The 25,313-nt window shown below is 44.0% G+C and overlaps 1 protein-coding gene across 1 annotated transcript in view; it reads left to right on the forward strand.

Annotated features, from left to right (window-relative positions):
* Positions 1-18,067, forward strand: part of LOC126335021 (frizzled-9-like) — a 199,613-nt gene extending 181,546 nt beyond the window's left edge. The window contains exons 3-4 of the mRNA XM_049997857.1: positions 5,860-6,248; positions 13,706-18,067. Of these exons, the coding sequence (XP_049853814.1) occupies positions 5,860-6,248; positions 13,706-14,257 (941 nt within the window). The 3' untranslated portion in view covers positions 14,258-18,067. The remainder of the gene's footprint in view (positions 1-5,859; positions 6,249-13,705) is intronic.
* The last annotated feature ends 7,246 nt before the right edge of the window (positions 18,068-25,313 follow it).

Raw genomic sequence — 25,313 nt, forward strand, 5'->3', positions numbered from 1 at the left:
TGGTTTGGTTTAGATGAGAAGCTTACTTTCATTTGGATGGGTTCGTAAGTAATAAAACTGGCGCATTTGGCGGACTGAGACTCCGCATTTCGCGATCGAGAAGTCTCTTCACCCTCAATGGGTGACTGTGTTGTGTGTTGTGTGCAGTGTCTAGTCACGGAATAATCGGTGCGATATTCCTTGATGGCACCGTGACTACCCAATGGGTTTGGAAGATGATTTCATCCTTATTATCCAAATTGATCCTGATTTCGACAAGATGTGCTTCATGCACCAAGGGCTCGACCCCATCGAAGCAGGAGAGTGTTTGATGTCCTGGAGGAGCACTTTGGGGACCGCATTTTGGCTCTGGAGCACCCAGTGGCCACTCGCATGGGCCTCGATTAGCCGCCATATTCTCCCGATCTGAAAGCACGCGACTCCATTTTGCGGGAATATGTGAAAGACGAGGAGTACAGCAATAACCCCAAAACCTCTGCCGAGTTGAAAACAGCCATTTAGGAGGTCATCGACAGCATCGATGTTCCGACACTTCAATGCAGATTTTCGCTATTCGTCTGCACCACATCTGATGGCAAGAATATCGAACATGTCATAACTAAAATCAGAATATCTGTAGTGACGTTTACATGTTGAATAAAGTGTGTGAACGCCGTAGTTTGTAACTAATTTACGGTTTCCTTTCTCATACAGTTCGATAATTGTGACCCCGTATGTGTACTCGCTGTCTGGACTCCAACAAGACTGCGAACTATTGTTGGTCTCGCGCCGCTATTCGTAGCTGAGTTCGAATCTCGACGTCCACTACAGCCTTTTGATCTCGCTGGATATTTTATCCAATAGAACTGGAAAACGCCTTGGGTATTTGTGTTTCACGGAATATCAGTGGCATCAAAGGGCTTTGTGCGCGTCGGTAGTCGAACTCAGCTGTAAATAGCAGCGCGAGATCGAGAATAGCCACAGTCTCCTTGGAATCGATGAAGCGAGTACGCATAACAGTAAAACTCAAAGCACTTGAAAAAGAAAACTGGTTCGGCCGTCGGAAATGGAAATAACAACTAGGCAGAACACACGAAATACACTATAACGCATGCAGTATGTTATGGGTCATGGTTTGGACGAATTGAGCTTAGGAAGAAACCGACTATCCTCGAAATAGAACTCACTCCGAATTGCCAAAAACAACGTTAACCGTTCTTCCGAAAAGATTTTCCAATTTTGCCATGTGAGGAGCCACTTGTTTCACCGTGCGCCACGGGGAATTTGACTCCTAGCACCACCACATTTGAGAGGTGAATACTGGCTTAATTCTTAAGAAGCTGTCCACAGACAAATACAGCCGAAGGAAGCCCATACAAAGTAATTTCGCCTCTGCCCTGTACAAGAGAGCCTGCCGCCACAGTTCTAACATGAAGACTATTTTATTCTAAACTCTTGTGTTACCGACCCCTAGCCTCGCGGCCGTGCCCATCTATTTGTATGAGTTCTACACAGGTTCTATTATTTGAAATTGTTCGTTGTTTGCTCATACTGGAGTAGTGGATGCAGATTGTATTTACTCGTAATACAGTTGTTACACGCTGCTACATGGCTGTCAAATATTTGAAGAAAGCCAGGTTGGAAGACAGCAAAGTGGAAGACGAATTACCTTATTTTTCAGTCAATTTGTTCAATGATCATCATCTGACACAGAAACCATAATACTCTCAACCAGAATTCGATTATAAATGTTATTATAGAAGTTGAAAACATGTAAGCAGATTTCATCTCAACAATAAAAGCCGAAGGTTGGTTTGAACAATGCAGTGGTCTATTAGACCTGGCCTTATTCGAAGGCGGTTCATGTGCTCTAACATTCCTCCTACTGTGATATCCAGACATTTACAGGGATACATACAGTTTAATATGGACTTCATACTATGCTACAAAGTCAATATACCGGTGATAGAGAACATACAGGGCGGCAATTATTGAACTACATGAAAAAAAACATAAATTAGTTACAAACTATGGGGTGCACACACTTTATTCAAAGTGTAAACGTCACTACAGATATTCGGATTTAGGTTATGACACGTTCGATATGCCCGCCACCATTGGCGATGATGTGTTGCAGACGAATAGAGAAATTCTGCATGACCCGCTGAAGTGTCGGGACACCGATGCTGTCGACGACCTCCTGAATGGCTGTTTTCAGCTCAGCAGTGGTTCTGGGGTTATTGCTGTACATTGCCAACCGAGGCCCATGCCAGTGGCCTCAGGATACCCCAGAGCCAGAATGTGGTCCGCAAAGTGCTCCTCCAGAACATCAAAGACTCTCCTTCTTCGATGGGGTCGAACTCCGTTTTGCATGAACCTTGGGGACATCAGGGTCACTTTGGATAATGGGGATAAAATCATCTTCCAAAACCTTCTCGAACCGTTCGGTAGTCAACGTAGCAGGAAGGAATATCGCATCGATTATTACGTGACTGGACATTGCACACCAAAAAGTCACCCGTTGATGATGTGGAGGCTTCTCGATCGCGAAATGCGGATTCTTAATCCCCCAAATACGCGAATTTCTCTTATTGATGAACCCATCCAAATGAAAATGCCCTTCGTCGCTAAACGAATCATACGACGCATACTAATTACCGTAATCCCTCGCGGTCAACCGTGCAGTTTGGACGTACTAACGCATACCGTTCACAAGTTATGAAGATTTTATGTCATATAGTTCAGTAATTGTCACCCTGTATTAATTTTTGCTTGAAATATATTTATCGATAAGTATGCCATACTAAGCGAAGGAAACCATCTGGCCTGCCACGGTGGCCGAGCGGTTCTATGCGCCTGAGTCCGAAACCGCGCTGCTGCTACGGTCGCAGGTTCGAATCGTGCCTCGGGCATGGAGGTGTGTGATATCCTTAGGTTAGTTAGGTTTAAGTAGTTCTAAGTCTAGGGGACTGATGACCTCAGATGTTAAGTACCATAGTGCTTAGAGCCATTTGAAACCATGTGGGTGATTTAATGAAAGTTACAGAATTCAGTTCGTATGAACTCTACGATATCTTTGGCTATCACAGTCGTCAGTCTCCTCCAAAGGTCAAAGCGACCTCATTTCGTGATTCTAAATCCACTGCATATAATATTTTTAAGTCAATAAAGATAGCTGAAGGAAAATGACATTGGTTTCATCTGCGGTGTAATTTGGATTTTCCACGTTCACAGATCATTACTAACAGAAAAAGCGGACTGACTGAGGATTGAATATCACATCGCCAGAGGTGTATCCTGACACGTAGCGTCCGGCCACATGACTTGACCCTCTAATTGCACATGGAATGGTCGTTTTCGACGTCATGATAGTTTAAACAATGGGTTTATGAGCCTGAGGATGATTATTTGTGGTCTAAACTGAAAAAAAACCTCTCATTCACACTTCCTTGATTATATCTTCAAATACGCCAAAAAAGAAAGAAAGACGCGTCACGAAGCAATTGTTGTGACGGAAATGGGTAGATGCGATACGTGCAGAGAGAAACAAATTATTACAACTTCAGAAACATTGTATGATTTATTCAAATGAAAGAGCTACTCAAATTGAGCAAATCAGTAATGCAATGGCACACCTCAGGCCCTTGCGCAAGCTGTTATTGGGTTGGCATTGATTGATAGAGAGTTGTTAGATGCCCTCTTGAGGGATATCGTGCCAAATTCTGTCGAATTGCCGCGTTAGATCGTCAAAATCCCGAGCAGCTGGTTTTAGGGCCCTTCCCATAATGCTCCGAACGTTCTCAGTTAGGGATCTGGCGGCGTTGCTGGCCAAGGTAGGGTTTAGCAAGCCCGAAGACAAGCGGTAGAGACTACCGCCGCGTATGAGCGTGCGTTATCTCGGTGAAACGTAAGCCCATGATGGCTTGCCATGAAGGGCGACACTGTACAGTATCGTCGCAGTAACGCTGTGCTGTAAGGATGTCTCAGATGACAACAAAAAGGCTCCTGCTGTGAAAAGAAATGCCACCCCAGACCGTCATTCTTGGTTGTCGGGCCGTGTGGCGGGCAACAGTCATGTTGGTATCCCACTGCTGTCGGGGGTGTCTCGAGACACGTCTTGGCTGGTCATCGGGGACGAAGTCGAAGCCTCATGGCTGAAGACAATTACTTCTCGAGATTCCAGGCCGAAGTCGCCTCTGGAGATGTGAGTGTCGCCTGACATACGACCCAACAACCAAGAGTGATGTTCTGGGGTGGCATTTCTTTTCATAGCAGGACCTCTTTGGTTGCCACCCGTACCACTTTTGCAGCACAGCGGTGCGTCGATGACATTCGGCACCCCGTTTTGTTGCCTTTCATGTCAAGCCATCCTGGGCTTTCGTTTCGGAAAGATAATGCCCGTCCGCACACGGCAAGATTTTCTACCGCTCGTCTTCGTGCTTGCCAAACTCTACCTTGGCTAGCGTGGTCGCCGATCTCACTCCAACTGAGAACGTTTGCAGCATTATGAGGTGGGCCCTCCAATCATCTTGGGATTTAAACGATGTAATGCGCGAATTGGACAGAATTTGTCACTATATTACTCAGGAGGACATCCAACAACTCTGTGAGTCAATAGCTATAGGCGCGGCGGCAGCCGGGCGCAGATCTATCTTTGGTCACTGAGGGTAGGCTACACTGAGAGCATCCCAGGCTGCCCCAGAGAGCTAAAACACTAAGAAGAATCGCTTCTCGGCTTTTGGCAAGATCAACGTGTAGTATTTTTTGTTAAAGGATACAGGCTGTATGCCTAGCATTCACAGGATGTACCATACTTTATTACATACTATTATATAGAGTCATATCGCCAACAAATTTACACTTCATATCCACACCACGGTTACGAAGAAACAAATGTTATCATCATGACCCAATTTACAAGATTTCCTAGTCCTTAGACACAATGGCTTATCAATACAAAAATTTGTCGATGTTTCTCCAACTCCACGAACTTGGGACATGGTAATCATGAACGTCCAAAAATGGTTCAAATGGCTCTGAGCACTATGGGACTTAACATCTGTGGTCATCAGTCCCCTAGAACTTAGAACTACTTAAACCTAACTAACCTAAGGACATCACACACATCCATGCTCGAGGTAAGATTCTAACCTGCGACCGTAGCGGTCGCGCAGTTCCAGACTGTAGCGCTTAAAGCCGCTCGGCCATCCCTGCCGGCCATGAACGTCCGATAACACAAAACATCTCTAGGAGGTACCTGCTCCAAAGACGTGGCAGTAGGCTTCGTAGTTGTATCAATATGCGTTATTGCAACAGTCATCCAACACTGACCGACAGGATGCCTCGTCCAGGATATCGTGTCTTCCGATGGAGGCCTACTATTTACAAGTCTATTTTGGACGTCGAGGCTGAAGATAATATGAACGTCAGTTCTTCCGTTCCGGTTGATGTGTTGAAAGGACAGACTGTTTCTCGAGGAGGTCGTTTTGACTTTTCATTTTCTGTTATTGACAATCCTGTTGTTCACTGTTGGATGACTGCTGCAATAGTACGTATTGATACAACTACGAAGTCAACTGCAACGTCTTTGGAACAGGTACCAAGCTCGGTAACTGCTTGGATAAGAGGCAGAGGTGGGCCAAAGTGTTATTGCCTTGCTCAATTTGTGAACCTCTTTCTCTCGAATAAATCGTCCAGTTTTACTGACATTGTAATCATTTGATTGTCTGTACATGTACATCACATGTGCCGATTTCCGTACCACTTCTCATTCGGATTGTTGCTACGTTGTATTTTTTGTTTGTTTACTTGTTTTAGCGTACTTATTTGTGCCTTTGTCAGAGTTTTGCTATAGCGCGTGTGTGTCTGTGTTTGGAACAGCGCTGTGCTACAACCTGCTGGCGCTGGGGTACATCGTGCGCGGTGCGCTGGGCGCGGCCGCCTTCAGCTGCGTGCAGCCTCCGGAGGCGGCGCTGGGGGCGGCGGCGGCGGGCGCGGGGGCAGGCCACGTGGCGACGGACGGGCTGGAGTCTGGCGCGTGCACGCTGTCCTTCCTGGCGCTCTACTACTTCTCGCTGGCGTCTTCGGCGTGGTGGCTGGTGCTGGCCGCCTGCTGGTTCCTGTCCGCCGCCAAGAAGTGGTCGTGCGAGAGCCTGCACGCGCTCGCCACCTACTTCCACCTGGCCGCCTGGGCGCTGCCCGCCGTGCTCGCTGTCGCCGCCCTCCTGCTGCGGCACGTCGCCGCCGACGAGCTCACCGGCCTCTGCCAGGTACGTCGCCGCTAGCTATATAGGTGTAGCCCGTAGGCTGGTCTGCTGCGTCAGCGGTCACCTGACTGTGCCGACGTTCCTAAAAAGGCCCGCAAACGACACGTGCAACAGCCACATATGATCGGTGATTGCTACAGCCACTGGCACTCGATGCTGAACGTTGATAAATGAGACGTATTGCCATCAATGCAGATCAAGCCTGCAGATGAGCAGAACCACAGTATAATAATTTCCATGCTGAGAATAAGAATATATATATAAAGTATAAACAGCTCTAAAAAAGATAAAAAGATTAAAGCAAAAAATCTAAAAGAAGATCAAGACAAAATTCTATTTAATAATCTAAGTTCACCTACCAAATTTAATGATGGAAGTGAAGCCATATTTGATGATCTTAAAAGGAATCACCGTAAAGTCATTCTAGGTATTAAATTAATTATACCCTTGTTAATTAATAATCTTCGTCTACCTAAACGTTGATAAATAATATTAGATAAACAAAATAACCCAGAAGAACATAAACCATGACCAACCATTAAAGAAAGAGAACCTATACAACCTCATCAATTTATGGTCATCAATCCACCAATAACCATTCTTATATGAGCGACAGAAGAATATGCAATTAAAGGCTTTAAATCGACCTGACGAAAACAAATAAATCTAACAATAACTCCACCAGATAAAGCTAAAGATAATCAAAAATAATTAAACCTTAAACCAAAATAAGAAATAACCTCTATAACACGAAAAATCCCATAAGCACCCAACTTCAATAAAACACCAGCAAGAATTATTGTACCTGAAATAGGAGCCTCTACATGACCCTTAGGAAGTCATAAGTGAACCAAAAATATTGGCATCTTAACTGAAAAAGCCAAAATTATAAATACATAAAATATAAAATAATAAGAACCAAAATCAACCAATAAAGGAAAATATAAAGTGTTAGAGAAATCATAAACCCTAAATAAAACCAACAACAAAGGTAATCTAGCAACCAAAGTATAAAAAATTAAATAAACACCAGCCTGTAAACGTTCAGGCTGATAACCTCAACCCAAAATCAAAAGCAAAGTAGGGACTAATCTAGCCTCAAAAAAATATAAAAAGAAAGAAGGCTCAATCTAGCAAATGAACAATAAAGCATAATTATTAAAATAAAAACCATAAAAACAAAAAAAAATTGGAATGTTAAGAACTCAACTAAACTGAACCTCTAGCAGTAATTATTAAAGAAAAAATTCAAAAACTCAACAAAATTAAACGAAAAGAAAAATAATCAATACCAAAATAATATCTAATTATATTTAAGTCGACATATGAATAAACACAAATTATAAAAACAAAACTCGATAGAAACAGGAGTGATTGACGCCCCTTCAGAGCTCAGACTCTTTGCAAGTGTCAGTTGTGGTCAGAACAGTCTTCTGTGTAGTGCTGATTCCATTATGACGGGGATCAAAATTTTTGGAATTTTGTGGTCAGTTCTGTGGGACCAAACTGCTGAGGTCATCGGTCCCTAGGTTTACACACTATTAATCTAACTGAAACTAACTTACACTAAGGAGCCAAGCCCAAGGGAGGACTCGAACCTCCGACGGGGTGAGCCGCGCGAACCGGGGCAAGGCGCTAACCGCACGGCTACCCCGCGCGGCGACGGAGATATAGCATTCGAACGTGGGCAAATTGCTTGTGGTCCTCTGCATGTTGCTTCCACAAACGAGGGAGCTGAAGTGCCTGGCGTTTCCTCAGAGGAACCGTATCGAAAATTGATACATCGTATGGAGAAAGCGGAAAAACATCAACCGCTCAGTCACAAAGCGGACGAAAGGATCTGTTGAGACAGACGGTCATTGAAGAGAATTGGGACGAAAATAAGGCGACAACAGCTGCAAACGTCACAGCGGAATTCAATGACGCACTTAAGAACCTTGTCAACGCCAAAACAACAATCAGGGGATCTCCGTAAGCAGGGAACTGGAGGGTGAGCCGTAATTCCAAAACAACTCCATCAGTCATGCGAACGCCCGAAACGGGAAAATGTGTTGCTGAAGGCAGAAAGCCTGGGCTGTGGAGCACTGGAAGAAAGTCATTTGGTCTGACGGGTCTTGTTGCACACTGTTCCCAACTTCTGCCCGAGTTTACGTCTCACCAGCGAGACGTGGCAGAGTTTCGGTAATGATTTGGACAGTCATACCGTGGTGTTCCGTGGGTCCGCATCGTTAAACTGCAAGGTCGCATTTAGCGATGGGCCAGTCTGGTTTATACCAGCTCGACTTAAATTAGTTGAAAGTTTGCCTACACCGAGTTATGACGAAAAAACCTGAGATAACATTCAAGGTTGTTCTCTCTTTCGCGTCCGCGCAGATTACGACTCAGGTTTGTTAACCAACCCGAGCCTCGCGGTTTCCCGATCGGTGATTACATATGAAGTCACGATCCTGATAGATACTATATAAGGCGTAGTTTTGGTCTTTCAGCTTGTAATTTTAAAGATAGACTTGTGAAAAACCTGAAACCTGCTGTATAGCTTTTGAGGGCTATCGGGCGATCGTAAGGTTGTCAAATGGCTGTTCATGATTATGACTGCATACCGCACTATATGTCGCAACATTTGATCTTTTCTTTGAAAGTTTGAAAGTAGACTTGTGAATTCACGGTATAAATTTTGACAATCATTGACCGATCGCAAGGTTGCCAGAAGCCTGTTCACGAACATGACTGCATACCGCATTACAGGCCGCGATTTTGGGTGTTCTGACATGAGATTTTGAACATGGTGGTACATCAGGGACATGGAATGGGTTTTCGGCGATCAGGAGACCTTAAAGTAGCCAAATGCCTCGTGAAGAGCTTTAATTGATGGGACGCTACAAGCTGAAATTCGAAAGTACACTCATGAAACACTTTGAATTTGCTGTAACATTTGGACGGAGATGCGACGATCTTAAGGTAGCCAAATGCCTCGTCATGTGTATGAATTGTTACCGTGCTATATAGCCGATAACGCTCGTGACACACCCGGGTTTTGCTGTAAGGATTCTGACGACGACCGGACAATATTAAGGCAGCCAAATACCACAGCTCGAGCATAAATGATATGAAGTTATCCCTTCATCTTCGTCACCCTCCGCCACTTTGTACTCATAATTCGATAGATCTGTATTTCCGAGTTCCCATGACGCTAATGTTCTTCATAGATCCACTTTTAAAATAACATTTATGAAACGCTTCACGAAAGGATGTAAAGAAAAAAATTATAATAACCTAGTGCACTTTTAGAGATCACAATGAGTGACGTCCCGTTCTGCAGGCATAGACTCAACTAGGTAAACCGGATAGCAGCGTGAACGCAACCCGGGCTAGCAACATTCTAACTCGGGTTGGCTTGAAATCCCCTCAACCCAGTTAACTCTGTTTGGTAACTCGAGCTGACCCATCTCTAGTCGCATTACTTCCCAGGATTATGTGACCATTTCGGCTGAGGGGTTTCATCCCATGGCAAAATGTTTATTCCCCAGTGGTGAGGCCGTATTCCAAGCAGACAGGCCCCATGTTTACACTGCTCGAATAATCCATGACTGGTTTTGTGAGTACAAGGTTGAATTGTCGCATCTTCCATTCCCGCCAGTCACCAGATTGCAATGTTAGTGAGTCTTTGTTATCCTATTCACCTCCATCATCGTTACCAGAAATAACAGTTACTTAGCACGAGGACTGGTAGAAAGTTCCACTGAAACTCATACGCGGCCTGTATTTATACATTCCAAGACGACTGGAAGTTGTTTTCAGTGCCAACAGTTTTCTTAACCGTATTCGGCATGGTAATATGTTTTTGCTGTCCCCATATTTTTGTTCGCCTTGTATACGTGAGTTGTTCCACTCACCGTTTCCTCGGCCCGCAATTGTAACCGCACGCCGTTGTCGCGGAATCATTTGGTGGAAGTAGCATAATATACAATCAACTGCTATCGAACAGAGATATTCCGCGAACATGATTAACGTGGCAAGAGTGCGCTTCCTTGGCAAAGCCTCCGTTAATGCTCAACAATGGAGTTCTTGCGGTTACCTCGTTCGGTACTGTAGAATGTCAGAGCTGGGCGACATGGTACCAAAGCCTTCTCATTGCTGACAACTCAAGAATTGAAACGAGACTGATCGACCGTAGTGTTGCAGAGTATTTCATAGAATAATAAGTGAAATAAAAAAATCTCTCATACATATCTCAACATTGCATCCGACTTTAATTTCCTGTCAGGAATCCTTTATATTAAAGTGCTGTATCTTATTTTGCAAAATGTGCATCTGATTTTGATATCAAATTTAGCAGAACCATTAATAAAGCGCAGCTAGTTAGCGAAACAGCTGTTTGAAGTGCCATGCGATAGAGTTTATGATGAGGCTTGACACCGCTTTCCATTTTCATATTTTGAAGGTACACAATTTTCAAAGAAGGGGTTATGACATGCTTATCCTCTCACAGAAATAGCATTTAGGATATTTATGACAATGATAAGGACTGCAGTATCTTGAGAACGCAGTTTCAGCAAATTAAAGATGACAACACTACTTAGAAAGTCGAGTATTGCTGAAAGCAGATTGTCAGATTCAGCTGCTATGGAAAACCTGATTTCAACGCACAGTCTACATCTACATCTACGTACATACTCCGCAAGCTACCGCACGGTGCTGTACCAGTCAATGAGTTTGCTTCGCCAAAGCGTAAAAACGCGAAGTAAAATAATGATAGAAAACAAAGGTCCTCGAAGGGATATTCTCTCAACTGTTAGTTATAGCGCTTTTGCTTTTATTTCTAATTAATTATTTATGCTCTGTTAATTACACTACCGGCCATTAAAATTGCTATACCACGAAGATGACGTGCTACAGACTCAAAATTTAACCGACAGGAAACAGATGCTGTGATATTTAAATGATTAGCTTTTCAGAGCATTCACACAAGGTCGGCGCCGGTGGAGACACCTACAACGTGCTGACATGAGGAAAGTTTCCAACCGATTTCTCATACACAAAAAGCAGTTCACCGGCGTTGCCTGGTGAAACGTTGTTGTGATGCCTTGTGTAAGGAGGAGAAATGCTACCATCACGTTTCCGACTTTGATAAAGGTCGGATTGTAGCCTATCGTGATTGCGGTTTATCGTATCGCGATATTGCTGCTCGCGTTCGTCGAGATCCAATGACTTAGCAGAATATGGAATCGGCGGGTTCAGGAGGGTAATACGGAACGCCGTGCTGGACCCCAACGGCCTCGTATCACTAACAGTCGAAATGACAGGCGTCTTATCCGCATGGCTGTAACGGATCGTGCAGCCACGTCTCGATCCCTGAGTCACCAGATGGGGACGTTTGCAAGACAACAACCATCTGCACGAACGGTTCGACGACGTTTACAGCAGCATGGCTTATCAGCTCGGAGACCGTGGCTGCGGTTACCCCTGACGCAGCATCGCAGACAGGAGCGCCTGCGATGGTGTACTCAACGACGAATCTGGGTGCACGAATGGCAAAACGTCATTTTTTCGGATGAATCCAGGTTCTGTGCGGCCAATCCAGACGGCTAAAGAAGTCATGTAAACTGGCCTGATATGACTTCAGAAAACCGATTACAGCTGTACACCCCGTTTTCTGGTGCAATTTGTTTTACCGGCGCGCTACATTACTTTGGCGAGGGATATCAGTGTGCATCTGAACTGCAATCTCTTACGTGCAAATAAAAAAAAAACGCTAAATTGATTACGTAACTATGTTTTCGAGGTAATCGTTGAACTCCATCACTCCCAGTCGTATCCAGATGTTATATTTCTGAAAACTATACCTGCAATATGTTGTGTGTTTGTAGCGCAGTAGCGTATAGCAAATTTATATATTAATACACTCCTGGAAATGGAAAAAAGAACACATTGACACCGGTGTGTCAGACCCACCATACTTGTTCCGGACACTGCGAGAGGGCTGTACAAGCAACGATCACACGCACGGCACAGCGGACACACCAGGAACCGCGGTGTTGGCCGTCGAATGGCGCTAGCTGCGCAGCATTTGTGCACCGCCGCCGTCAGTGTCAGCCAGTTTGCCGTGGCATACGGAGCTCCATCGCAGTCTTTAACACTGGTAGCATGCCGCGACAGCGTGGACGTGAACCGTATGTGCAGTTGACGGACTTTGAGCGAGGGCGTATAGTGGGCATGCGGGAGGCCGGGTGGACGTACCGCCGAATTGCTCATCACGTGGGGCGTGAGGTCTCCACAGTACATCGATGTTGTCGCCAGTGGTCGGCGGAAGGTGCACGTGCCCGTCGACCTGGGACCGGACCGCAGCGACGCACGGATGCACGCCAAGACCGTAGGATCCTACGCAGTGCCGTAGGGGACCGCACCGCCACTTCCCAGCAAATTAGGGACACTGTTGCTCCTGGGGTATCGGCGAGGACCATTGGCAACCGTCTCCATGAAGCTGGGCTACGGTCCCGCACACCGTTAGGCCGTCTTCCGCTCACGCCCCAACATCGTGCAGCCCGCCTCCAGTGGTGTCGCGACAGGCGTGAATGGAGGGACGAATGGAGACGTGTCGTCTTCAGCGATGAGAGTCGCTTCTGCCTTGGTGCCAATGATGGTTTGGCGCCGTGCAGGTGTCCGCCACAATTAGGACTGCATACGACCGAGGCACACAGGGCCAACACCCGGCATCATGGTGTGGGGAGCGATCTCCTACACTGGCCGTACACCTCTGGTGATCGTCGAGGGGACACTGAATAGTGCACGGTACATCCAAACCGTCATCGAACCCATCGTTCTACCATTCCTAGACCGGCAAGGGAACTTGCTGTTCCAACAGGACAATGCACGTCCGCATGTATCCCGTGCACCCAACGTGCTCTAGAAGGTGTAAGTCTACTACCCTGGCCAGCAAGATCTCGGGATCTGTCCCCCATTGAGCATGTTTGGGACTGGATGAAGCGTCGTCTCACGCGGTCTGCGCGTCCAGCACGAACGCTTTTCCAACTGAGGCGCCAGGTGGAAATGGCATGGCAAGCCGTTCCACAGGAATTAAACCCACATCTCTACGATCGTCTCCATGGGAGAATAGCATCCTGCATTGCTGCGAAAGGTGGATATACACTGTACTAGTGCCGACATTGTGCATGCTCTGTTGCCTGCGTCTACGTGCCTGTGGTTCTGTCAGTGTGATCATGTGATGTATCTGACCCCAGGAATGTGTCAATTAAGTTTCCCCTTCTTGGGACAATGAATTCACGGTGTTCTTATTTCAATTTCCAGGAGTGTACATGGCCGCATTCAGTTTCTGAAATATATATCTTTGTCGTTCATGTATATTTTATACCTCGCCTCATTCAGCATCGCTGAATGTTGGCCTTCTCGATGAATACGCCGCGTGCATGAGTGAGAGGACTGACACCAGCGTTTGGTCGCAGGTGTCGGAGTCGGCCGCCGTGGCGCTGGTGGTGGTGCCGCAGGGCGCGCTGCTGCTGGCCGGCGTCGTGTTGGCAGCCCTGGCGGGGGCCGCCCTGCTGCGCGTGCGCGCCGCCGTCAAGGTGGCTGGCCGCGGCGCGGGCGCCGGCAAGCTGGAGCGGCTGATGACGCGGCTGGGCGTGTTCTGCGCGCTGTACGCGCTGCCCGCGGCCGGCGCGCTCGCCTGCCTGCTCTACGAGTCGTGGCACCGGCCGCGCTGGCGCGCGCTCGCGCTGCTGCACGCGCTCGACTGCCGCATGGCCGCCGCCACCGCCGCCGCCCCCGCCGGCTGCCAGCCGCAGCCGCTGCCCGCCGCCGCCGCCGTCGAGGTGGCGCTGCTGCGCCTCTTCCTGTCGCTCGTCGTCGGCGTCACCTCGGGCATGTGGGTGTGGTCGGGCAAGACGTGCCGCGCCTGGTCCAAGCTGTTCACGGCGCCACGCAAGGCCCACCAGCACCACGCGTTGCCGCTCGCCAGGACGCCCGCCTCCGGCTCGCTGCACGTCTCCAGGGTCTGACCGCCTCCGCACTGCGAGTTTCTCCGGAGCGCGGGATGTACCGCCGGTCGGCCCTCCGTGTGCACCTACCGACTACCGTGCTACACTGCGCGACGTTATGTCGGCCAGTGGTGTGTTCGAAGTAAAGTATTGAGATAACCGCAGTACATTTCAGTTCTTGGAGTATAAAAGCCGGCTCTGGATGTAGTACACACTGGTGGGGTGAGAATTAGCACGACCCTTCGAATGCGTCGAGGGCTCTCTCCCGGTCTACAGCATCGTCACCTCTAGTGCTGTACGAGACACTGACCTCTCTTGCACAGTGCACAGCTCCTGGTCACAGAGCTATCCACTCCAGACTGTTACCAGTTTACATTTTCACCATATACAGTGTGCCTACAGCAGTTCCTCTCAGTGGGTATCCCCTGAATTCCTTTGGAAACACTATTCAGCTCTGATAACTTATATGCCATGATTGGTCCCACTACAGAGCCCAAATTTTCTCACAGTATTGTGTGGACACTATATTATGGCAATTTTAGGTGGGGAGTGTTTTGAATTACGGTTGTGTAAGGTACCAATAGAGTTCACTCCTGAACAACCACTGCCAACTGCAGCAAACATTTGCACTATAGCCACTACCGAACACTTTGTATACTTGAATTTGCTTTGCGTCGTGGCTTTTTTTTTTTCTAATTTTGAAATGAGTCAAGAGACTAATCCTGCTGCACAAAGGGATTCAAATTCAACTCTCATTACAACAGAAGGAATTAGTGCTCCCTATGACCGTTATTACAATTTTGCTTTCGTGGAAGCACAGAAAGCAGACATAAGATGGGCAATCCTTTGACAAGGAGGTACGCTTATTGCTTCGCACCACTCGTCTCCTCTTTGGAAATCTTAAGCTCTCGTTTGTTTGTGTTTGCAGCCAACTGCCATGATATACTGTCCATATAATACATCCATATATTAAAAAATAATACTTGAATCCTCTGATTTCATTACCAGCAATACAACTGCTTACATATTCATTTTCTTCCAAGCTGAATAACTGAGTTCATTTCATGTAAAGTTATTACACATTCCTCGTGTTACTAAAGTGGAGTCAGTTCCTCAGTTTCTTCTTGACTCTGGGAATATTTCCTTTGTGTGATACCCTACATATTTACATACAGTGTAAGTTGAAGTAATGGTGCAATGCTTTTTCTATTAATTTGGCTGACCTGTGAGGTTGCTAGTAAGTTGCAGATCAACATGATGGAACTTCTAAATTAATATTGTATGCAAAGGGCTGGTTAAAAAATATCCACAGCATGTGTTTAATTTTACTGTGGGGTGCCTTACTTTTCCACCCGAGCATAAAAATTTCACAGGTCTTCTGTCGTTTCCATGAATTGTTGCAAGTAATACTACTTTCTAACAAGGTCAGGCTGTTGAATCTACTATTCAGTTCTGTGTTACAGTTTGTTTGTAGAAAATAATGATGCATTTTTGCATTCCACATAATTAAATATATATTGCTCTGTCATTTTTGTTTCATTAACAAGTACTTCATCAACAGTTTCCTAAGGTCAGAATTATTTGCTGTAAATGATATCACAATAAAGCCTTCCACTATTCTATGTTGGTGTAACTGTGTAGACTGTACACCTCAAAGATGTCTGGTTCAGGAGTTGTTGCACTCTGAAGACATGAATCAAGTACCTGCATATATTTCACAGGATTTTTTTTGCATTTATTTTCATTATGTCTGTGATGAGTCATTGATATTTCTGTAGTATGAGTAAAAAATGAAGAAAAGTATTTTGGAAATGTTTAGAATTTGATCATTACCAGGAATGTGAACTGTGTAGAAGATTGGAATTATGTGGTATATATTTTAGAGACATGGCCTACTTGTATATATAGTATGTAAAAATATAGTGTGAAGAATGTACAAAAAACAATATCTTTTAAAACTTGTACATATTTTCCAAAAATACTCTAGTTATGTTTTTGTCACCAGCAATACTACTGCCTATGTTTTTTCATACATTTGTTGTTATTAATATTGTAATATTAATGATACAGTATTTTTAGACCAACATTTTAACACAAATTTACAATGAATGTATTTTTAATATTTGTATACTTACAAAGAAATTGCTGAAGTCACTGCTTGCTCTCACCAACAACAACTGAGTGAAGTGATGCAGTGATTAAGACAGTTTGAATGCCTATCTGCCCACCCAGATTTAGGTTTTTAATGGTTTCCATAAATCAGGTAAGGTTGTTTGCTTTGGAAAGAACACAGCTGATTTCCTTCCCCAATCCTACTATGTTGATACACTCCGTCTTCAGGCCATGAGTGGCCTACCAGGACCATCTGACTGCTGTGTCATCCTCCATGGAGGATGCGGATAGGAGGGGCGTGGGGTCAGCACACCGCTCTCCCGTCTGTTATGACGGTATTCCTGACCGAAGCCGCTACTATTCGGTTGAGTAGCTCCTCAATTGGCATCATGAGGCTGGGTGCACCCTGAAAAATGCCAACAGCGCATGGCAGCCTGGATGGTCACCCAACCATTGCAGCAAGGCCATTGCCAATCCTACCACGTGCTCCACCTCTAATCACCTAGTATCAGTGGGACATCACACTCTAATCTTGCTTCCCTTTTTAATAATAAGAATAACAGAAATTCTGTTTGTCATTACGTTACCTTTCGAAAGGGCTGCAGACTTTCCATATAATGATGGAGGAACACTGAGCAGTCTTTATCTTTTTTGTAAAACACAAAATAGAAAAGAAATTTCACAGAGGGCACCCTCCAGCACCTGTTATATCTCATGGACCAGCATGGTTGGAACTGACAATTTCTGACTGTAGTCACCATCTTGGCATAAATAAATTCTGTTAGTGTTGGGATGCAGACTGCCATGAACCTTACATCCCTGCTACTCTTCCAGACTCGCATCACATTTGGAGTAATAACAGAATGTTGTCACAATGGTCTTTAGCATAATGGTCTTCACCACATTATGATACATGTTTCTCCAACACACTAGGCCAGGCACTTGAAATTAGAAGTGAGCCTCTGCTGTGACTGCTGGTGGACACATGGCATGAGGTGTATTGTTCTGCTTGGCATGTGTTAAAGTCCAATACTGACAAGATTCCTCAATGTTGAATGAAGGGTGAGAGGTTCAATACTGCATAAGGAATGGTTGTCCATTTTAGTGGGCACATTTTTTCGGGCTCCCTTACCCTAGATCAGTTCTTAAAGTTGAATACAACTTGGATCCATTCTGGCATACCTTGCATAGTGCTAAATAACAAGCAAATTTCTAAGTCATACTATGAAACCATTCGGTTGGTGAAAATGTGCCTTATTTCAAACACGACTAGAACCCTGGAGGAAAATTGATGCTAGAGTCAGTGACTAATAAGCAGATAGAAGTTTAGATTCAGTAAGTACCTGTGTAAGATATTTGGCTCAATTGAACTACATGAACAGGGTACCTACTGTTTATGCAAAGACCAACCAAGTGGTTATTATACAATCATGCTTCTATACTGCCAAGTTTGTGTCAAATATGTAACAGAGTGCACTTGTGACTTAACATGTCATCTAATACTATGATAACGGGGATAACGACCACATGCAGATCTTTAATTATGAATAAATTGCATTAACCAAAAAAGATACCAGTTTATACCTTGGGAGTCAGATCTTCTCTTTCAATTAAAAAAGTTCCTGTGTTAGCAAGTGCTACGTTCTACTATTAGGTAAGTACAGGGATAAGGAACAGCAGATCGATGTGTTGTTTGCTAGTCTTTCAGAGCCTACAAAATCATCAGGACACCACCATTTGTTTTACAACAGTATTCATCATATTAAAATATTAAAGTACCTATGGCAAACAGTGCCTTAAATTGTATCATAAACATATATAACAATTTTATTGTGATGGTTACATATTCCATCACTTAGCAAACCCTCTGTTAGAGCTACAGTGCATTATTCTGTATGACAATGTACAGCATACCACATTTATAAAAAGCAATATTTTGTATTAATATTTTTATTTGCTGTGTGATGTTTATTTGGTCCATACAGAAGACATATTGATTCACTGAGTTTTTTATGGGCAAGTGGAAGCTGCTTGTGACACAATGACTGGTAAAAGACTGTAATTTTCTATACAGTGTGTTGTTAAAATGTATTATCTTGTAAATATTTTGTACATACTTTTAATTTTGAACCTAAATAAAGCTTCTACAGAAGTGAAACTTTGGTCAACTTAATTACAACTCAACATAGTAACCTAGTTTAATGTGCTTTATCATTTCTAATTACCCATCATTGACAGGAAATGAAACCCCCAATCTCCATTCCTTCCTTTCATGTGCTATGCTGATAGGAAACTAAGTGGGATCCCTGTATTTGATAACTTACTTCACTTTCTGTATCTGATATGCTTACAGTGATCAGCCGGAACATCGTAACCACTGACCTACTATTGATGTAAACCCACCCAGTCAATAGCAGCTACTACTCAGACACATGCATGGTGCATGTAGGATCAGTGAGTGTGCCATCCATGTCTAGAATGGGGATGGCGCGTGACCTATCTGAGTTTGACAGAGGGCAGATTTTGATGACCTACATATTCAATACAAGTATTCTAGGAACTGCACAACTTATTGGGTGCTTGAGGACTGCTGTGGTGAGTGTCTTCAACAAGTACCAATCTCAAGGTGAAACTATGTCCTGACATTGCGGGCTTGGGAAGCCGTCCCTCATTACAGATGTCGGACACCACAGGCTGGGCAGACTGCTAAAACAGGACAGGTGGAAAACTGTGGTGGAACTAATATCAGACGTTAATGCTGGGCAGAGTACACGTGTGTGAACACACAGTCCACCCAACACTCCTAATGATGGGCTTGCGTTTGTCAATTTTAACACAACGACATCGGCAATTGAGACTGAAATGGGTAAGTGACGATCGGGACTGGACATAGGTGCAGTGTCAGGGCACTGCATGATATAATGACTCCTGATACCTTCTTCATCTTGCCGATGAGAGGATGTGAATCCGTTGTCTTCCAGGGGAACAGCACCTTAACATCTGTACCGTAGGACGAAGACAAACTGACAGTGGCTCCATTATGCTCTGGGGAACATTCACATGGGCACCCATGACTCCAGTGGGGCTTGTGCAAGGCACCACGATGGTTAAGAAATATTGTCCACCCATTGCAGAGCACAAGCACACTTTCATGACGATTACGTTTCCTGACGGCAGTGGCATTTTACAACAAGATAATGCACCATGTCACAATGTTGGGAGTGTGATGGAGTGGTTCAGGGAAAAGCGGTGAGTTCCTGTTGATGGACTGGCCCCAACCTTGACTGATCTGAATCTGATTGAACACATCTGCGATGTGATTGAACGTGGCGTCAGAGCCCATCGGCCCCCTGCTTGGAATTTACGGGTATTAGGTGACTTGTATGTGCAGATGTCATCCCAGTTCCCTCCAGCGACCTACCAAAGCATCATTTCATCCATGCTGTGACACGCCACTGCTGTTATCTATGCCAGAGGTGGACATTTCGGCCATTAAGTTGGTGGTCATAATGATGTGATTGATAAGTGTAAGTGCTTAGCGCAAGAACCTCTCTTTCTTCGAGTGACAGCTGAACTCCTAAGAAATTAGCATTGAACAACAAAATGCACTTTACATTTTATAAACGTTCTGAGACCTATGTCTTTAGCTGCTTCTCTTCTTTCCTTCCATTTAATTTCCTTTTGGCTGTCTTTTGTTATGATACATTCCTGAGACTGGAAATCACTCAACCATGGCACGTTTTGTTTGAGTTCAATACATTGAAAGATATAGCTCCACTTCATGGCTCAATTTACTGACTGCACAATACAATCTTCATAGTTAAAAATCAATAAGAAGAAACAACAAAAAACAATATGTTAAGAGATCTTTTTCAAACGGAGAGAGAGAGAGAGAGAGAGAGAGAGAGAGAGAGAGAAGGTATGATGGAGAGTGAGTGCAACTGTCATGTCAGTGGTAAACCAAACATAAATTAAAGTTATAGAAGCATAACTTCCAAAGAATTTTGAGCACTTTTGGCATCACAGAAATGGTAAAACTTGCTAATATGGATTCTGAAATGGAAAATTGTAAAGTACTTATAAGAGATGTTGGCCTTTCGGATCATTCTCAGATAATAAAGCTAAAGACAGGCTTGGCGAAACCTGCAAGACAGCAAGCCCACAAAATAATTTTCTCAGGTCATGAGACACATAATTCTTCCAGGCCATTGGCAAATCAAACATGGGATGAAGTGTACATGGGAAGCAATATAGATGTAAGTTCTTTAAATTCTGCACATCATTTAAATTAAGTTTTGAAGCAGCATTTCTAAAACAAGCAGCTGTGGAAAATAGATGGACACATAAATTTTTCAGGACTATGCAAAAGCGCTGCACTAGCCCACAGTTCCATATGTAATGTAACAGGTATAAAAAAATATACGGGAACGTACTTATGGCAAGAAAATCATTCAATGAGAACTTAATGTAGAATACAAAAAATAAAAGCAAAGCAAAGTGATGTGGGATTTGTAAAACAAGAAACTGGAAAAAATAGATGGCACTTCTGCTGGTCATGGCAGGTGGTACCTATAGAAATTAGCCATGCCTATGAAATAACATAATTGCAGATAGGTTTCTGTTAGGGGAACTGCTTTAAGACGTCACATGCACAAGCCTCTCAGTTTCTCTTGGGAACAAAAGTTCTGTGAGAAACCTAAAGCCACGACTGCATCTCATTGACAGAACATAGGAATTATCAAACTGTGTGCTGCTGTGAGCCATGATTTGACATCTGAACAATTTCTTGATGCAGCTGGAAAACCACTGATGACTGAACATGTGTCAATCAAATAAATAGCTCATTCCACCTGTCCTTATACAGCTGATATGACATAGGAACGCTATGAAGAATAGACTGCCTGTCATCTGTGTTTGAGACAGGTATGTTGCCAACATGAAGAAGTACATTGTTAACATGCAGCTGAGTATTGGTGGCACACTTTCTTATAATGGAGGCAGAATTGTTTGCAGTAATGGGTAGGTACTGTACAGTGGAGCAATTGGTCATGCTTATTTCCAATTGCTGCCCCCAGTTTGGTAATTTCATGGGTGTATGTGTTTGCTCTCCTCCCCCCATGAACCATGGACCTTGCCGTTGGCGGGGAGGCTTGTGTGCCTCAGCGATACAGATAGCCGTACCGTAGGTGCAACCACAACGGAGGGCTATCTGTTGAGAGGCCAGACAAACGTGTGGTTCCTGAAGAGGGGCAGCAGCCTTTTCAGTAGTTGCAGGGGCAACAGTCTGGATGATTGATTGATCTGTCCTTGTAACAATAACCAAAACGGCGTTTCTGTGCTGGTACTGCGAACGGCTGAAAGCAAGGGGAAACTACGGCCGTAATTTTTCCCGAGGGCATGCAGATCTACTGTATGATTAAATGATGATGGCATCCTCTTGGGTAAAATATTCCGGAGGTAAAATAGTCCCCTATTCGGATCTCCGGGCGAGGACTACTCAAGAGGAAGTCGTTATCAGGAGAAAGGAAACTGGCGTTCTACGGATCGGAGTGTGGAATGTCAGATCCCTTAATCGGGCAGGTAGGTTAGAAAATTTAAAAAGGGAAATGGATAGGTTAAAGTTAGATATACTGGGAATTAGTGAAGTTCGGTGGCAGGAGGAACAAGACTTCTGCTCAGGTGACTACAGGGTTATAAACATAAAATCAAATAGGGGTAATGCAGGAGTAGGTTTAATAATGAATAGGAAAATAGGAACCCGGATAAGCTACTACAAACAGCATAGTGAATGCATTATTGTGGCCAAGATAGATATGAAGCCCACACCTACTACAGTAGTACAAGTTTATATGCCAACTAGCTCTGCAGATGACAAAGAAATTGAAGAAATGTATGATCAAATAAAAGAAATTATTCAGATAGTGAAGGGATATGAAAATTTAATAGTCATGGGTGACTGGAATTCGGTAGTAGTAAACGGGAGAGAAGGAAACGTAGTAGGTGAATAAGGACTGGGGCAAAGAAATGAAAGAGGAAGCCGCCTGGTAGAATTTTACACAGAGCACAACTTAATCATAGGTAACACTTGGTTCAAGAATCATAAAATAAGGCTGTTTACATGGAAAAAGACTGGAGATACTGACAGGTTTCAGATAGATTATATAATGGTAAGACAGAGATTTAGGAACCAGGTTTTAAATTGTACGACATTTCCAGGGGCAGATGTGGACTCCGACCACAATCTATTGGTTATGACCTGTAGATTAAAACTGAAGAAACTGCAAAAAGGTGGGAATTTAAGGAGATGGGACATGGATAAACTAAAAGAACCAGAGGTTGTACAGAGTTTCAGGGAGAGCATAAGGGAGCAATTGACAGGAATGGGGGAAAGAAATACAGTAGAAGAAGAATGGGTGGCTTTGAGGGATGAAATAGTGAAAGTAGCAGAGGATCAAGTAGGTAAAAAATCCTTGGGTATCAGAAGAAATATTGAATTTAATTGATGAAAGGAGAAAATATAAAAATTCAGTAAATGAAGCAGGTAAAAAGTAATACAGACATCTCAAAAATGAGATCGACAGGAAGTGCAAGATGGCTAAGCATGGCTAAGGATGTAGAGGCTTATCTCACTAGGGGTAAGATAGATACTGCCTACAGGAAAATTAAAGAGACCTTTGGCAAAAAGAGAGCCACTTGTATGAACATCATGAGCTCAGATGGAAACCCAGTTCTAAGCAGAGAAGGGAAAGCAGAAAGGTGGAATGAGTATATAGAGGGCCTATACAAGGGCGATGTACTTGAGGACAATATTATGGAAATGGAAGAGGATGTAGATGAAGATGAAATGGGAGATAAGATACTTCGTGAAGAGTTTGACAGAGCACTGAAAGACCTGAGTTGAAACAAGGCCCCCGGAGTAGACAACATTCCAATGGAACTACTGACGGCATTGGGAGAGCCAGTCCTGACAACACTCTACCATCTGGTGAGCAATATGTATGAGACAGGCGAAATACCCTCAGACTTCAAGAAGAATATAATAATTCCAGTCCCAAAGAAAGCAGGTGTTGACAGACGTGAAAATTACCGAATTATCAGTTTAATAAGTCACAGCTGCAAAATACTAACACGAATTCTTTACAGACGAATGGAAAAACTAGTAGAAGCCAACCTGGGGGAAGATCAGTTTGGATTCCGTAGAAATGTTGGAACACGTGAGGCAATACTGACCCTACGACTTATCTTAGAAGCTAGATTAAGAAAAGGCAAACCTATGTTTCTAGCATTTATAGACTTAAAGTAAGCTTTTGACAATGTTGACTGGAATACTATCTTTCAAATTCTGAAGGTGGCAGGGGGAAAATACAGGGAGCAAAAGGCTATTTACAATTTGTACAGAAACCAGATGGCAGTTATAAGAGTCGAGGGATATGAAAGGGAAGCAGTGGTTGGGAAGGGAGTGAGACAGGGTTGTAGCATCTCCCCAATATTATTCAATCTGTATATTGAGCAAGCAGTAAAGGAAACAAAAGAAAAATTCGGAGTAGGTATTAAAATCCATGGAGAAGAAACAAAAACTTTGAGGTTCGCCGATGACATCGTAATTCTGTCAGAAACAGCAAAGGACTTGGAAGAGCAGTTGAACGGAATGGATAGTATCTTGAAAAGAGGATATAAGATGAACATCAACAAAAGCAAAACAAGGATAATGGATTGTAGTCCAATTAAGTTGGGTGATGCTGAGGGAATTAGATTAGGAAATGAGACACTTAAAGTAGTAAAGGAGTTTTGCTATTTGGGGAGCAAAATAACTGATGATGGTCGAAGTAGAGAGGATATAAAATGTAGACTGGCAATGGCAAGGAAAGTGTTTCTGAAGAAGAGAAATTTGTTAACATCGAGTATAGATTTAAGTGTCAGGATGTCATTTCTGAAAGTATTTGTATGGAGTGTAGCCATGTATGGAAGTGAAACATGGACGATAAATAGTTTGGACAAGAAGAGAATAGAAGTTTTCAAAATGTGGTGCTACAGAAGAATGCTGAAGACTAGATGGGTAGATCACATAACTAATGAGGAAGTATTTAATAGGACTGGGGAGAAGAGAAGTTTGTGGCACAACTTGACCAGAAGAAGGGATCGGTTGGTAGGACATGTTCTGAGGCATCAATGGGTCACCAATCTAGTACTGGAGGGCAGTGTGGAGGGCAAAAATCGTAGAGGGAGACCAAGAGATGACTACACTAAGCAGATTCAGAAGGATGTAGGTTGCAGTAGGTACTGGGAGATGAAGAAGCTTGCACAGGATAGAGTAGCATGAAGAGCTGCATCAAACCAGTCTCAGGACTGAAGACTAAAACAACAACAACAATGTGTTTGCTCAACAGCTGTCCAAAGTGTGAATGATATCAGCACAATTTGCATGTTGGTTGGTGTTACCTCATGTGCTACACCATCTGATAGGTTGAGTTCTGCTGGGAGTAGAAGGATTGCCTCAGAGTCAATGCTGAAGAGTGTCGATGCTGCAACATAGTGCACTCACTCGTTCTGTAAGTAATATCTGCTGCTCCTTAGTGGTGGCATTCATATCCATACCCATGATTGTGTGTTGTGCATTTTGTGGGGGACCACTCACATCATTGAATGTTAGAGTGTGATAAAGCTGATCCGCAATCAATAGCTGCAAGTTGTAAGGTGAGGAGGTACTGGGAATGACTATGATTTTCACTGCAAAAGGTAACTAGCTCATCCAAATCTATTTGAGCATGATGTGAGAACCCTCAGTCATGGAAAGCAGTGATCACAGGTGACACCAAAAAGTAGAAGGGGCATTGTTGCCAACAGTTTCACCTTGAAGTACTTGCTGAATGCACTTGTCCATCAATTTGCACACTCAGTGAAGTATTTTGTTCTTCATGTGTTTATATCTGCTCTCAGCAGGCCCACATCTGATAATCACAATTAA

This window comes from Schistocerca gregaria, chromosome 2 (genome assembly GCF_023897955.1).
Source record: "Schistocerca gregaria isolate iqSchGreg1 chromosome 2, iqSchGreg1.2, whole genome shotgun sequence".
NCBI classification, from domain to species: Eukaryota; Metazoa; Arthropoda; class Insecta; order Orthoptera; family Acrididae; genus Schistocerca; species Schistocerca gregaria.